The 17,507-nt window shown below is 37.3% G+C and overlaps 1 protein-coding gene across 1 annotated transcript in view; it reads left to right on the forward strand.

Moving 5' to 3' along the window:
* Positions 1–17,435, forward strand: part of HPSE2 (heparanase 2 (inactive)) — a 740,263-nt gene extending 722,828 nt beyond the window's left edge. Inside the window, exon 12 of the mRNA XM_074233180.1 lies at positions 8,595–17,435. Within this exon, the coding sequence (XP_074089281.1) occupies positions 8,595–8,760 (166 nt within the window). The 3' untranslated portion in view covers positions 8,761–17,435. The remainder of the gene's footprint in view (positions 1–8,594) is intronic.
* The last annotated feature ends 72 nt before the right edge of the window (positions 17,436–17,507 follow it).

Raw genomic sequence — 17,507 nt, forward strand, 5'->3', positions numbered from 1 at the left:
AGGAAAAAACTAGGATAAGGAAGATAATGGGTGGTCTTAGTTTCTTTAGAGATGGGGGGAAGACATAAATCTTTCTGTTCTCTTCCACTCCCTCCATCCTTTCTTCTTTCCTCTCTTTCTGTAAATCCCACAGTATAGGAAAGACTTGTAGTTTCCAGAGAAACACACCCAATTAAGCTCCATGAGAAGCTAGAATGTGACCTCACACAAGTTGAAATACCCCCTGAAAGGTTACTTATAGGCCCTCCAGTCCAGTATGGGAGGATTATAATATGGAGGCCATCCCAGAATCAATAGTATCTGTCATGGTCTCCCTATTATGGTAGCTCTCACTCACCCAAAATCTAAAAATAACTTCCTCTCCTTAACCTATACCAGATGCACAGACCATCCCTAAGGAAAGAAGAATGAAACCCCTTCTGTCCACAAACCTTACTCTGCCTCCCACCCCTGCTTTAACCTGCCAGTGACCTGAAGGAACTCTGGGCAGCTGCACATACCAACTTACTAACTCAAGGATGGGGGACTCAAGGGGGCAGCTCTGGCTTCAAGAGGCCAGTAAAGTGCAAACAGGTGCACACCCAGGCTCCTCTCGGTGCTTGGGAGAATTGAAGCTGGCTGAGGCACTGGGGAGCGCAGCCAACACCCCACACCTGCAGCAAGGCCACTGCTCCCCATTCCTAACTGCACAAATAAGGAATGGGAAACCCACATCCCTCCAGCAGGATTTTTCACAGCATATTCACACATTTCTTAATATTAGGCAGAATTCCAGATCTATTCTTTGCCAAGTCAACAACATGGAAGAACATTTCAGGGTTTTGATTGATATTGTGGCTCATTTATAGGTAAGGCCAAAAGCAGTTCATATCTTAGAACCCCATGTTCAAAAAACTTCAGTGTGATATGTCACTTCAGATCTTTATGTATAGGACAAGAGTGCCATCTAGTGCCATAGCGAGAAGGAAAAAGTATATATATATTACTCAAAATAGGAAAAAATCATAGAATTATAGAGTCTAGTACAGAAAGAAACTTTGAAGACTAATCCAACATAATTTTACAGATGAAGTAACAAAAGCCTTGAGATAGAAAATGACTTGCCCATTATCACACAGCAAGGAAGTGACAAAACCTGCTCTAGAATTAAGATCTTCCAACTCATGTTCCAGATTGTTTCTACTATTTAGGCTGTTTCCTTATTAAGTAGGAAGAAGTTTGCCCAGAGAACAGTAGGGAGTAAAGGAACACCATTTAAAAAGTTTTGAATCTCTTGGGTACCAAAGGAGCACTTCTGAGGCAAAAGCAGAATGTCTATTGAACTTACTGGCTAGTTCAGTTATAATCTTGTGATCTCAAGTAAATGATTTCAATTCTATGGACCTATTTATTCATCTTCAATATTGAGGGGGTTGGGTTAAAGAATCTTTTATGTTAGGGGTGGCTAGGTGGCGCAGTGGACAGAGCACTGGCCTTGGAGTCAGGAGTACCTGGGTTCAAATCCCACCTCAGACACTTAATTATGTAGCTGTGTGGCCTTGGGCAAGCCACTTAACCACATTGCCTTGAAAAATCTAAAAAAAAAAAATCCTTTATGTTCACTCCAGTTCTAAGAGTTTGTGAATCTGTCCCTTGCTCAGCCTGACATCTCCATAATAGTGATAATAGATTATATAATTACTTTATAGCTGGGAAAGAAATGTACTTACATTATCTCATGTAGTATCCTTATTCCCATTATATTTAAGAGGAAACTAAGTTGCATAAAGCAAAGTTCCTTTCCTAAAGGTCCTACAACTGTTACATGGCAGAGGTGAGCTTCAAACCCACATCATCTTACTCCAAATGCACTGATATTTTCATTATACTGAACTGTCTCTGTATAAGGAATAAAACAAGTTTCATGGGGCCTCCAAAATGACTTTTAGAATGGCATGTTTTTTTTTTAAAGAAAGACATTATTAGGTATCATGTTTCTGTCTGTTAGACCTGGAGATAATAATTAGCAAATAGGAGAGTATTGGTTTAGGGTCTGGTTTTGCTGGGGGGCGGGGTTAGAAACATAAGTGATTTTGATTAGGTAACTACCTAATCAGATGTAACAGGATTCTTTTGGATATCCTGAGTTTTTAAATTTTTTAATGATTCTCAACATTGTGTTCTCTCTTCCCTCTGTCAGTGTTTGACCAGCAAGTTGAGAGGACAAAAGAGTTAGTAATCACATTAAATGGACCTAGGATTCAGCCAATGTCATCTTTCCATCAACTCCTAATTAGTTATTCTCTCCTATACTCTCCTTATAGTCTGGAAAAAGAAATACTTGACACAACAAAAAGGCAAGGCCTTTGGGTGCAGAGTAGCTCTGGGAAGTCTGTATTGGTTCTAGGGCTAGAGTTTATAGGATCATAGATGCACCAAGATATCTCAAAAGATAAACCAAGAATCTCAAAAGGAAATACAGCAATCTTGAATACAGATACAGAGATGATGTTGTTGTTATTTGTCCTTTATTCTAGAAAGGAATCATAACATCAGGAAGATGACATCACAACTTGCAAATGAATTGAATCTAAGTGTGTCAAGGTCACCAGCCCCCTTCTCTCCTCTAGAGCCCTCTGCTCTAGTGGCAAGATATAGATGTAGATAGATGACTGGAGATTGCTCAAGATGTAGTGGAGCAATAAGATAAGGTCTTTCCCCAGTCTCAGTTTGTCTGAGGTAATACCCATTCAGTGATTAAGGCTAGGTAAGAAAGGAGGCAAAGAATGGCCTTTTACATAGTCAAAAAAAAATAATCAGCCTGGGAAGGGAAGACCTTCAAGGTTTCAGGTCAAAACAAAATCTTTGCTATTTCCCCTCTGAACTTTCAGAGCCCAAACAATGACAAAGTAGTCTTGCCCACTGTTGGGCAATCTATGAGAGCTGGAATGATTTGGGTTTAAGGCATGGTCCTTAGAAATCTAGACTAACCCCCAAGATACCTGTGAGGTTTCAGCGATCAAAATTTATATTCCTTTGGGCAGAGTACTCACAGGTAAGAGTATGATTCCCTATGCAGATAGATAGATAGATGTGAGAGAGAGAGAGAGAGAGAAGGGAGGAAGGAAGGAAGGAAGGAAGGAGCTACATTGCCCAACTGGACTTGGCCAGTTGGGTCCCCAGTGGGGCAGCTACTACAGCTCTGAGATTGCTCTGAAAACATCTGGAAGGTGATGTCATGATTTAAAAGTGAGTTGGATTTAAGTGAGGCAAATTTTCCTGCCTCATTCTCTCCTCCAGAGCATCTGGGTCCAATGACCAAGGCACAGAAGATAGAAATAAAGAGAATTAGCATCAGTGCAAATAATAAACCTGAAGAAAAAATATTCAGTAAACTGTGTTTGTGAATTAATTTTTATCTGAGCTTGATATGTTCATATCTATTAATATTTTTTCCTATCTAATTTTCATAAGACCAGATTTTTGAATCAGAAATGCATGTGTGTGTGTGTGTGTGTGTGTGTGTGTGTGTGTGTGTGTATGGAAGGAAACTGACAGTAGTGATATATACTCAAATCCAACTCGGTCACATTTGGAAAATCAAGCTATGCTTTCAAAGATAAGAGATTGCTTTCTGCCACAAAAGCCCAGCTCTTTCATATTACTCCCCCAATGATGATACACGGTTGTGAATTATGGAATATCTCAATCTAAGAAGAATAAAAAAGCACAAGTAAACCCAGAAGATAATAGAAAGATGAATTGTGGTTATAATCAGGCTATATAGGTTATCAGTGATATGTATGTGTAATGATATAAAAGTTAATATCAAGGATATGTCTAACTAGAAAAAGATATAGACTAGTGGTGTAGCAAAAAGAGACAAAAGTGAATTTCCAAAATGGTAGGTTTGTTGTTAGAGATATTAAAAGAAGTAGAAGGCTTTCAGGAAGTTGAGTAGATTTTCTTTAGAGGATTTATGGAAATACAGACAAGAGTTCATAAGAGATGGTAAGTATTGGTTTTAGTTAATATGCATTGGTAAAAGGTTTATCTATTCCAATAAAATCGCAGATTTGTTAGAGTATCAGAATGTAAGAACTCAACTACTCTGTTAAGGATTCCCTTGGAGATCAATAAAATCTATTCAAACAAAACCATCCAGTTCTGGAGTTAAGATGTAGAACCATTCTGATATAGAGGATAAACTCAAGAATTAGTAACATTTGAAAACTCTTGCATTCCCCTTCCCACTCCACCCCCACCATGTTCCATAACATGACTAGGGTTCTTCTGTTTTGTATCATGGAAAGAACACAGAGTTGGGAGTTGGATTTGTTTTGAAATCCCAGTTTTGATACATATATATATATATATATATATATATATATATATATATATACATATAATCTTAAACAAATTACTGAGATTCTCTGGGACTTAGTTTCCTTATCTGTAAAATAAGAAGGTTGGATTAAGGACCCTTGAGCTCTCGATATCTATGATCCTATAAACTCTAGCCCCAGAACCAATCCCAGAGCTACACTGCACCCAAATGGCTACTAACACTACTTTCTACTGTTTAAAACTGAGTCCTCAGGGCTATCTTTCAGAGTTAGAATGGGGATATCATTCATCTTGAATTGTTTTTCATAAAACTTTGTGTAACCAAAACCTTGTTCGTATATCTAAGTCTTGGGTCTTAAAGTATCTAGCACCTGGAAAATGAGATTAAGGGCAGCTGGTTGAGAAGGCCACAGAGCTAAAGAGGCAGATGAAAAGCTGTTGGAGGGGAGGGGGAGTCTGGGGAAGGGGAGTGCACAGAGGCTGGGGCATGGAAATCTTTACTCTAAATTAGTGGTGACATGGACTCTAATATGATAACATGAAAAAAATTAAGTAAACAAGTTTAAGAAATTGGAAAGTAGTTAAGACTTTGCAAAAACAAAGAGTGATACAATACAGTTGTCCTAATATTTGGACAATTTAAGTAGATATCCCTCAGCAGGTCAGGAATGCCAGAGTGTTAAGGTAAATACTTCAGCACAGACTGGATCATATAGAATTTCGTTTGAAAAGCCAGGGACAACTGAGAGGTACCAGACTATTGAGAAAATATGATACCAAACCTTTGAAAAGTAAGAAATAGGATCCAGGAAAATACCATCTGGTAAGTATAATCCAAATTCTTAGATGAGTATTACAACAGATATTTTAAGAAAAATATTGTAATCAGGAAAACAAAATGTAGATAATAAACAGAACTGTATTTTCTCTAATAAATCAAGTTAGTGGATAAAAAACCATGTCTTTACAGCATTTCACAAAACCTTAACTTGCAAAATTAATTCATTGACTTGCTACTGGTAATAATAGATGACCTTGTATCATTAAGAAAAGGTATCTAGTGAAAAAACACAATCATAGAGATAATTTAGGTCTTATCAAGCATCTTCATGAGTTTTTGAAAACAACAGTAACTGGTATGTTAATTAAAACCATAAATGATACTCTATAAACTGAGCACTTTAGAAAAATAAAAATAAATTGAAAAAAATCTAAGCCTGAGGACTCTAAGATAATACAAATCAACCCAAAACTAGTTGATAAAATAATAAGAATGCAATTATATTTGTAATAAAAATCAGCAATTTAACTTCCATATTATTTTTGTATTATACTTTTTTCTATCCTTCAAAGTATATCCTCGGCTATTATTATTTTAAGTGACCTATACCTTACATCACAGAAAGCACTAAATAAATATCTGTTGAATTATTTTTCATTTTTTTGAAAATTGGTAAGATAGGCAAAGTAGACATTCCTATCCTGTTTAACAGACAAGGAACCTAAGCCCCTATTGGTTAAATAACGTGCCCAAGCACACACAAGACATGTGTGGCTTGGCACAGAATTCCTAGTCTGTTTTCCATTACCATGTGGTTGCTACTTGCAAAAGACCAATTAACATTTTTCTGGTTAAATTAATTAAAAATTAAGATATTCTAATTAGTATAGTATTCTAAAGTGTTGTTGGAGGTGTCACTTAACATGTTGCAAAAGCAACAGTAGCCTTCACCAGATCCAAACCTACAAGAAAAAGAGAATTGTTAGTTAATTATTTTGGTAGTGAGGGAGATATTTTCTGTATCTCAAGAAGTCAAAACCCACCAAACCTTGGATGTGAGAGGGCAGGCAAGAAAGAAGCCCTCACTGGTCTAGTACTGAATATGGTATATAGTACTTGGATATGATATAAGATATGCTCCAAATATAGTACTTGGATATGATATAAGATATGCTCCAAAATTACAAAAACTGGAATTCATTTCTGCTCTAGAGTCCCCACTCCCAATTTCGGGTTCTTCCTTTCTCATTTACAGTCCTCTATATTTATAATATACAGTCCACCCTATGGCTAGGCACATTTTATTGAACAAATGGGACAAGAAAATTGTCTTTAGACATTTCTCAAAGAGGAAACTTCTTTGCCCTTCCCATTTTACCCTTTAGTAAAAGGATAGGGGAAAAGAACTATATAGCTAGGACCTCTTTTAAGGGGTTAAGGAACTATATCAACTGGGTATAAAGAAATATTATAGGAGAGGAGTTTGCTAGTTTAGGGGGCCCCCAAATCCATCTCTGCTGCAGAACCTACTATCTAGTGAAAAACCACAATAATAGATATCTTGAACTCTGTCCTAGGCATAGGTCTCAGGTTTCATAAACTTCCCCAATTAATGCAGGCATAAGCTCTGGCAAATAGTGAAATAGTGGCCACATCTAAAGCGGCAACTTGAAAACAATAACTATTATCTGTAATCACCATAGCCAACAAAAGGACCACCCCACTTGTCTCTCCCCTCTCTTGCTCAAAACTTCTGAGAGGCAGAGCTATGAGGAGCATCTGCCTGCTACACATAGATAGAGAGATATAGAGACAGAGACAGACAATGAGGTGAATAAAAAGAGTGATTTACCAAAGAACCTCAACATGGTGAGCTTCATCAGCCCAGTAGTTCAGAAATTATCAACTTTTTACCCTTTAGATCAATTCATCAGCATAAACAATCTCACAAAACTTCATTCCCCATAAGATATCATCCCCAAACTGCCTTGATACTGGGGGGTGGGGGGGTGAGAGGAAAGAGAAGAAGGGAGAACTGAGCAGAACATATAGTAAAATTTTATTAGATGAAGCAATAAAACCTTCAACTATTACTCTTGGTTGAAACATTTCTAAAGAAATGGTATGACTGGATCCAAAGTAAGTATGTCTGTTTACTAGATTCCTAAATCACTGTGACAGAATAATCTTATTGGAGAAATTTGATTATGCTATTCTATTCAAAGAGCCTTCAGTGTTCCCCATTATACACCAAATAAAGTTCTAACTCCAACCTATTTGCCCTGAATTATCTCATATTAATCCCTTACAGGTATAGTTGGCCTTGTCAAACTTTAATACTTACCATCATCCCTGGAACTGATCCTATCATGTTCCATTTCCTTATATTTTTATCTAGGCCCAAAATACCGAGCTAAAACTAGGGTGAGGCAATCAGGGCTTTGACTTCAGGTGTCAACATTAGAGGATCAAAAACCACCATCCCTGTACCTTGATGTTCTCTGAAGGCCTATACCATGAAGCACAGTTCCACTACTTTGTCACCATCCCCACAGTCTTATCAATAAAATGCCTCCAGGAATCATCTTCCCACAAATCTTCCTTGGAGTGTAGTCAACTATGTTGGGTACAGGCCACTCACTGTATCTGTATCTTCTGATATTATTGTTATCTATAGAAATAGACTGTCCTAGGAGGCAGCTAGGTGGTGCAGTGGATAGAGCACTGACCCTGGAGTCAGGAGGACCTGAGTTCCAATCCAGCCTCAAACACTTAATAATTGCCTAGTTATGTGACCTTGGGCAAGTCATTCTGAACCCCATTGCCTTAAATAAAATTTAAAAAAGAACAGAAACTGTCCTTTGTACCACTACCCCTGTCCAACCACACCACTTTTGATCCACAGGAAATGATTCTTAGTTGCATCTCTCCTTGTATTTATTCAGTCGTTCCATTCCATTCTTCCTACTGAAATACTTCAAGGCCTACTTCCAGTCCTTTCCTTCCATTAAGCTTTCCCTGATCCTTGTATCTAGAAATGATCCTCTCTTCCTCCTTATATCTCTTCTAGCATTGTTTATAAATAGCTCTACATTGATCACATTCTATTTTTATTGCACTTATTTGTGCCTTTGTCTTGCTTCCCATACTAGATTACAAACTCCTTTATGTAAAGAAGATATATTATTTATCTTTGTATTTCTCACAGTACCAGCACAAAGATTAATACAATATAGGTTCTTAATAAAATTAGTGGAAAAAAGTCACTTTGTTTTCTCATTTGTAAAATGTATTAGATAAGCCAAAGAGATTAGCAAAGCAGAGCCCCTCTGAATGAATGAATCATTCATTTAACAAATATTAAGTGCTGCTATATGCACAGCACTATGAGGAACTATAAATCAAGCTCTTTAGGCAAAAACAGGCTCAACAGTTTAACTGGATTATTGTGAAATAATTAGCCATCTATTGTTTTTCTTTGTTATAGGTCAGTGCAGCTAAATGGTCAACCTCTGATGATGGTGGATGATGGAACTCTGCCAGATTTGAAGCCCCGACCCCTTCGGGCTGGTCGAACATTGGTTATCCCACCAGTAACCATGGGTTTTTATGTAGTCAAGAATGTCAATGCTCTGGCCTGCCGGTATCGATAGGCCTTCTTCACATTCATGTGCCACTGAATAGGACCTGCTGGACCTGTTTTCTTCAAAACTAACAGTATCCTTTTTTCATTGACAACTATCTTCTTAAAGCAGACTAAAACAGACCCTGCTTCCAAGTCCTGCTGGACACAGCATAGGCTGTCTTTCCAAGAAGATCCTAAGTTCCGTGGAATAAAAATGTATGCATGCATACATAGATACATACATATAATATACTTGCAAAAGACAAATACACAAATATATATGTATGGGTGTATGGATGGATGAATGGATGGATCTGCACCCTAAAAATAAGCAGGCACTCACCCTCCCAGGGGAAATGCCACAAACGTCTTCCTGTGGTTCTGGTTGCCCAGATAACTGACAACAAAACCTCACACTTCTGTTGCTTCCCATCAGGAGGAGAGAAAAGAAAGGGAAAAGAGGACTTGCTGGAACCCAAAGCTAATTCTGAGCACCTCATCTTTTGTTGTTGTCTGCTGCTGCTCTGGGTTTCTACGTACTGTTACCCTTCTTTAAATGATAGGGTGAGGAAGTTAGTTCAGGGCCTGGTGGATAAACTTTTTCCAACTGATATCTATGTATATGTGTATGTATCTGTGACACTGACATTGCTTATTTGCCCAATTTCTGGGATCCATACTTTTAAAATGTAGAACTGTAGCTAATCCCATGTTTTGAAATATTGACTCTTAAATCCAGTTCCTCCCAAGGTTGAATATTATTTGGATAAAATATATCAAGTAGAGAGCAGTGAACCAGGTACTGTGGAGAATTTCTAAGAAAAGAAATAACATCCCTTCACCATTTCTTCCTGCAAGTAGCTCTTGAGCCAGTGGGGAAATATGACTAATGTTAAGTTCAAATAGGCAAGAACACAAAAAACAAAACACACAATACTAATATTAACTTAACATCTAAAGCACTAAGGATTTATGCTTTAAAATGATCCTAGCCCTTCAGGAGTTTATGGTATAGTTGGGCACGTGACAAAGAGACACATAGATTTAGAATGTTTTAAGTCCACTTAAAAAAGTTACAATAATGATGCTGAAAAGGGAAAGATTTCTCTACGTTTTGGAGGGGAATAGGGAATGTCAAGGAAATGGTGTCTGAGTTGGGTCTTGAAAGATGGAAAGGATCCAGCAGAGTTGTTGAGAGGGGCTGAGCAAAGTGAGATTAAGTAGGGAAAACTTCATGGGAGGGATAAATCAAAATCATCTCAGAAGGTTAAGATTCAATCTCATATTTTCTACCATGTTCCCACAAATTAGTATAATAAACAATAGGATCTACCTATTGGTCCACATGAATTGGCCAGATCCACTGAGTCTCAGCTCAAATAACTTGGCCATGCAGACAAGGCTTTGGACAACACTTTTAGGGAGGAGGTTCTAGTAAATCACAGAAAAGAAAAGGTATTTATTGACAAAGAATAAAATGACAAGCCTCAGGGAGGAAATTGAAAGGGTGAGTTATTAAACAAGTTTGGTTGACTAGGGAATGAAAACTATCACCCAGATTATAAAAAGTGGGTACAGTTTAGAGTAATTAGGAGCAATTGGTAAGGACCTTATAGCTCCATGATTAAGATTTTCATTTTACTTGAGAAATCATTGCCAATGTAGACTTTAGGACAATCTAATGATATGGATTTAAATGGAAAATAATTTTTGCTGCTGTTTTACGAGAAAATAGAAGGGGAAAGGTTGAGATGCTAGGAGACTAGCTAAAATACAGTTTCAACAATGATTTGATAGTTACCTGGACTATATTTCTAAGAGAACAAATCTGAGAAATAGAACAAAAGACATATTATGGAAGATATAATAACATTAGTTACAGAGTAAAGCAAATAAGCTGATCCTAGAGAAATGTGTAGATACCAAATATTAGCAATGAAGCTTTCTTTAAAATCTGAGAATGGCTAATCACTTATGGAGCCTAAGGAATCATTTGAGTTCCATTGTTTTTTTTTTTTAAATATGCTTTGGTTTTAAGTATTAATACATCCACAGGAGATGTCAACAAAAAAGCCAGAATTATGGGCCTGGAGAGAGGGTAAGGAGTTAAGGCTAGAAACTGAAGATGGAAACTGTTCAAACAAATAACCTCCTTAAGACAATGAATAAATAACAAGCAGAGCAGAGGGCAAAGTACTCCTTGATCATGCCTCATGATACTTTTGGTGGTTTGCTAGAGCAAAGTTCTTTCACTGAAAAGAAAGCAACTAGAAGATTAAAAGAGTGAAAAGGAAGGAAGAAAAGAAAAATAGCAGAAAGAAAAGGATGTAAGGAAGAGAGGGGGAAAGAAAACAATAATAACAATAGTGATAACTCACAGTGATATAGAACTTTGAAGTTTACAAAGTACTTTTTCCCTCTTCTCAACAACCTTATAAAGTAGGTAGCACAAGGATTTATAATCTTACTGAGGAATAAACTTAACTATCACTATACTTTCTGCTACTCAGTGTATTCAAAAAGTCCTTGGCAAACTTCAAAGCCCTAATGATGAAAGAGCCCCAAGAGAAGAACCAGAAATTCATGGAAACTTCTCTGTCACCTCACGCAGTGATAAGTTGGGAGGGACCTCAAAAATCAATTAGTCTGAGTTGAAATAGAGTCTTAGAGAGATGGAGGAATTTGCCCAATGACACACAGCCAATAATTGGCAGAGCTAATAGTTCTTCTCCAAAGTCAACATTCTTTCCATTCTACAGTAGAGACCTTAAAGGATCCTCTAAAATACACTCCATTTATACATGAATGCCACTGCAACTAGATCCCCTTGTATGTGTCAGACACCCATTTACTAGAGGTTAGGGACTTGATCAGTGAATAATGTCATTTGATTTGCATAAAATGCAAAGGACAATGGCATATAAGCTAGAGTCAGAACAAAAGAGGCCCTTCTGGCCTACTCCTTCCTTCACAGAAATACTTCCCCAAATGCTGGCTAGAATTCCTTGCTTCTTGGAGGACGAGGATAAAGAAACCCAACCATTGTTACACTGAGCATTTATTAAGATTGTGCTAAACACATGAGGGAAGCAGACCCTGCCTTCAAGCAACTTATATTTGAGAAAAGAATATAAAGTGTATGCAATATACAGGTATATACAAAAGAGATACCACTGATGGGGCAGGGTGAGGAAGACACTAGCAGGTCAAAGATGAGGCTTCACATGAGTTCTTGAAGGAGACAGTGGTGATAAAGAGGGAAGACAGCCATGGGAATGGAAATGGAATCCTGTGTATGAGCAGTAGTAAGAAGGCCTGCTTGACTAGACTATAATGTGAGTCACATAAAATGCATGTGTGAAACTCAAAAAGTGAATGGGTGTCAGACCGTGAAAGGCTTTAAATGCCAAACAGAGGACATTTAACATTATCACACTATTTTCTATAAAATAAAGAGAATTTCAGAGTTAAAAGTCCAACCCCAAAAAAATCCCCACTACAACATAGGAACAAGTAGTTAACCAGCCTCTGCATAAAGTCCTCCAGTCCAATATCCAGCCTATCTCACTTTTGGAGAGCTCTAATTATAAAAGTTTTTCATTACACTAAAACTAAATATGTGCCCATATGAATTACCCAGAGGTGATTATCTGATAACCCAGAAGGTTATCTGATTGACAGGTATTTGAAAAACATCAAAAATATAAAGTTTATTACATTTAAGTACAAATGAAACTTGCCTTGAACTTTGTCCAAGGGATATTACTTCCCAGAGTCCTAAGATAATTGTGTTTTTAAGGCATGTTTCCAATATAATCTAAAGGCCAGAGATATACGGAAAGACCGTAATACTAAGCATCATGCCTCCCTAAATCCTTTTCCATCAAAACACCCTATATAGAAGGCATGGAGAAGGTAAATAATAATTACTTTTAGCAAGCTTAATAAATTGTCTTGAGAAAATACTTGAGAAGATAAAAATTAATATTACAAAATTAGAATTTTGCAGAGCTGTTTCCTATTCCTTTAGTATCCTTTTTTATTTTCCCTCCTAAATAACATGGAGGAAATTTATCTGAGAACTGGTTCTCCTATATTTCTACAGATCAGATCCAACATATGGATGTTCAGGTTTTTCTCACTAATTTCAACCAAACAAACAAAAAATTCTACCCTTGTCTCTGAGGACAAGAATTAGCTAACAGAAGCAGAAAGAACTGAGGTACTACAACTAGGATGTTCATTATGGATAAATACTATTCCCCTATTCCAATTCTTTGGAAGCCCTTGTGGCAAACCCTACCATGAGAATATGACTGTTAGAGGATACAAGCCTTCAAACTGAATCAGAAAACAACACAAGAATCACTATCTCTCCCTGTCCCACTATGGAACAGCAGTATATGTGTGTGTGTGTTTGTGTGTGTGTGTGTGTATGTATGTGTGTGTGTATAAATATACATGTGAAGCAAGTTCTAAACAAGATATAAAGGAAAATCATTAACTGAGGGAAATCACTGGGATCAAGAGGAGTTGGGAAAGGCTTCCAGTATAAGGCAGGTGTTCAGTGGGATCTTCGATGGGAAGTCAGGAGTCAGAGCAGAGGAAGAGTATCCCAGGTTTGAGGAGCAGCCAGAGAGAATGTAGACCCAAGAGATAGTCCATCTAGTTCCTGGGAGGGTGTCAGGAGGCTGGTGTCCCTGGATGGCAAAGTACATGTCAGCAAGTTGTAAGAGGACTGGAAAAGTAGGAGGGGGCTAGGGTATGAAGGATTTGAATGCCAAACAGAGCAAGTTGTATTTGTTCCAGGAAGCAACAGAAACTGGATTTTACTGAGTAGGAGAGGAGACATTAGACCTGCACTGTAGGAAAATCACTTTGGTAACAATGGAAGATGGATTGGAGTAAGGAGAGACTACAGAAAGGCCAAGCCACCAGCAGGGATAAGGTAATGAGGGCCTGAACTAGAATGACTGCAGTGTCAGAGAAGAAGAATTTTGGGGGGAGGTAGATAATTGGAAAGATGTTATAAATTATAAGAATTGGTGTCTGTAAGTTTGGGAACCTAGTTATGAATATTTGCATTTACCTAGAGATCAATTAAGATTAAATGTCAAATATATAAAAAACATTTTTAAAAGTATAGGTATAATAATGTCAGTAAGCACCGTAAATACATTTCGCTTGTGGTAAAGACCACCCTTGGCTTCACTTGTAAAGTTTATTGATAGAGGAAGTAAATTCTTCAGTCTCTTATTAGAAAAAAGATAATTGTTAAATTTCTGAAGAGAATAGAATGGAAAGGGTAGAGTAGATGAACAGAAGAACATTTCAGACACTTGAAATATCATTCAAAAGTCTCCCACTGATAGAATGAAAGTCAAAATTGAAAACAGTATATCTTTTTATGTCATAACAGCTTTTTCAAACTACCCAAATTTCCACCTAGGACTTTAGTTCTCCATTCTACCAACTGTCTTAATATCTGCTTTAACAATTCTTTCCAAGCAATTATACTTTCTTTTAAATTCCACCAACTCAGATTTCATCTCTGCCTTTCCCTCCTCTATGCACCTATTAACCTTCCCCTGCCTTTAAGATGAATGTATGCTTTGTTGACTTGGCTTGGTTGATTTGGCTTTGGAGTGATGGAAATCAGGATTAAAACCCTGGTTTACCAACCTCTGAGCCTCATATGCCTCATTTAAAAAATGGACATATTTGCACTATTTACCTCTCAGGGTTGTTATGAGGAAAGCACTTTGTAAAGTTTTAAACATCACATAAATGTGAGTTATTATAAGAATTAATAATTTCTTAGGCTACCACAAGTTTTTTAAAATAATAAAAGTATTCACATTAAGTATTTGAAAAAAGACTGAACTTCTTATGGTTATCATCAAAGTAACTCCTGCTTTGAATAGAGTTGAGCAGAGGGTCTGAATGCTTTTCCTTCAACTTCAGGATTCCATGATTATTTTTCATAAAAGGTAGCTCTCAAGTGAGAAGTTTGATTGTTTTTCTAAAACCCAAGAAGAAATAAACAAAATGGTCATTTAGAACCTGCCATATAGATTACTAATACTGTCATTTATCAACTCTACCCTTTACAAATAGTATAAATATAACCTATCATCAAAATTACCTTTAGATAGATCTCTTCTAATTCTGTCAATGAGCCTCCTTAATGAATAATATTAAATCACTTTCATAGAGTATCTTAAGGTTTACAAAGCCTTTTTTTCCTCATAAGAATCTTGTGAGATGAATAGTATAGACATTACCATACCCATTTTGCAGAAGTGAACTCTGAGAAATCAAATTACTTAGCCATGGTCTCACTGAGCCTGTGAGTGGGTGAATCATGATGACAACCAGTGTTATCTTGACTTTTATGTGAAACGTTCCTTCCACTTTGCCATATTGTCTCAATAATGAAGTTTCTTACAAGAATAATTTGGTTTTTAATGTTTTCATATAAATAAATAGCCTGAGATTTTCTACAGTCTGTGAAGATCAGGAAGGCTCCAGTTTCAGATACCATTCCAGGTGTCTATTCTGCCCCAGTTCAGATATTAGTGGTTCACCTTTAGAACATTAAGATACTGAAGAGTAGTTGAAACTAGAGGCTTTTGCTTTGTCTACAACATACTAGTTCCCACTAACTGATTTCTTCTTTCAAATGAAGCAAAGCACAGCATTTCCTTGTAACCCAAGTTTCATTTTGGATCTTACTGCTTCAAAATGCAAGGTAGTGAATATATTTTCAAATATCATGGTTGCTTCTGTGATGTCCTTTTTAAGACCTGAAGAAAAAGCATAACATTCCATTCAATTCAGACAATTAAGCATCTACTATCTTTAAGATTTACACCAGAAAGTCATATGACTTGAAAAGAAAATTCAGTGGGTTCATCACCTAGTGAGAGGGAGGATGAACACTAGTTTCTCCATGTTCCATTAGCATCTTATCTTCTCAAGGCTTCCAGAGGAAGCCCCCTTGTACTTGGATGGGTCTCTTGTGGATAGCAAGGACATGGTTAAGTGACACTCAGGTTTGGGAGGCATTAGTGGGTATGAGGCATATGTTTGGAGTGAGGGCAAATAAAGTAATAACTCACTGAACTCAGACCGTAATGCCTCATAAAACATCTCCCAAAAGCCTGAAGGAAGAGATGGATCTCAAATAGAGATGGAACTAAGTCTCAGAAAGGTCAAATGATTTGCCCAAGGTCACACCCCCCCTAGGAAAAGGCAGAACTCAGACTCCAGCCCAGGTCCTGTGACTCCTCTTTCTATGACTCCCATGCTATGATTCTCCCCTCAAGGAATTTATACTGCAGAAATGGAGTCAGACATAATACAAATTAGAATATTGTCATTGCTTAGAAGAAATCTGAAATACTTATGAAAGATTCTACCTCTGTCAGAGACATCTGTTCCTGTCTCCACCGCTTAGGCCTGAGTAGTATTTCCTGAATAGCATTTCAAATCAGCACCAAGGTAATAGTAATTAAATTTTGTGACATCTCTAGGTAATGCTTAGTGAATGGCAGACCTAGCCAGGGCAAACAACTGCCTTTCATTTTCACACAAGAGTGCTTCTCCTCCTGCCTTATTTGCTGACAGTTCATTATTAGGTGATTGAGCTTAACAAGATTTTGTTTGTTTTTAGAGGAGGAAAGAAAAGGCAAGCTTGAGAAAAAAAGTTAGGCACCAAATACTTGCAAATGCCATTTATCCCCAACAAATAAAGGAAGAAAACAAGAATATATGAAGTGCCTGCTGTGTGCTTTACTACCAGGGGAGGTAGATGCATTATCAAACATATTTTGCAACTGAGGAAACTGAAGCAAACAGAGATCAAATTGCCCAGGGTCACACCAGCACTTGTTCTAAGCAGAGGACCATAGTCTCAAAGATTTAGAGGGGGAAGTTATAAAAGCTGACTCTTCTTCAATCTCATCATTTCACAAACGAGGAAACCAATTCCCAAATAGGTCAAGTGAACAAGGTCACTCGGGTAGTGGTGGGACAAGGATTGGAACACATGCCCTCTTGGAAAACCAAGCCAAACCAAACTAGCCCTACGAATTCCCCTTGGTTCTAAATGTCCCTATTGATGAAAGAGGAGGATCTGTGTGTATGAGGACTGAATGAGGATTTGAGCACACCTGATAATAGTTTACAGCACTTCCTCCTCCCTGTTCAAAGAAGGGAGTCCATCTGGATAACCTAAAGCTTTGAGGTTCACCAAATCCCCATGGGACTTACAAAGGGCTTCAACCAAGTGATCTATTCAGTCCATAGTTCCAGTGATTTAGAAGAGGAAAGGGGATCATCTAATCCAAAACCCCAATCAACCCAAGCCTTCCTTATTTCCTAGCATCACTAATATTATTCCTAAATTTATTATAGTGGAAATATTTCTGGTTTTCATGTTGTAAATGTTATGTATTAAGTTATATTTTCAGAAGAAGCCAAAATAAACTTTCAAAGTTCTATTAGTCTGGAAGTTGGCAAAAGGAGTGAGTCCAAGTGACACCTCCCATAGGAAGTCTTTTCAATGTATGGGGGAATTTTACAGGTGTTAATATTTTCTTCCAGAAAACAGATTTTATTAAGGATTATATGAATCTGATGACTGCAAAGAATTTGGGTCCATGAGTATTTTATATTTTGAAGTAATATTTTGGAAGTAATAAAAAAATGGAATATTCAACTTTCTGTCCTCTGAGCATTTTGTGGAGAAACATGCATAAAGATTTTTATTTA

The sequence above is a fragment of the Macrotis lagotis genome, chromosome 4, assembly GCF_037893015.1.
Source record: "Macrotis lagotis isolate mMagLag1 chromosome 4, bilby.v1.9.chrom.fasta, whole genome shotgun sequence".
NCBI lineage: Eukaryota > Metazoa > Chordata > Mammalia > Peramelemorphia > Peramelidae > Macrotis > Macrotis lagotis.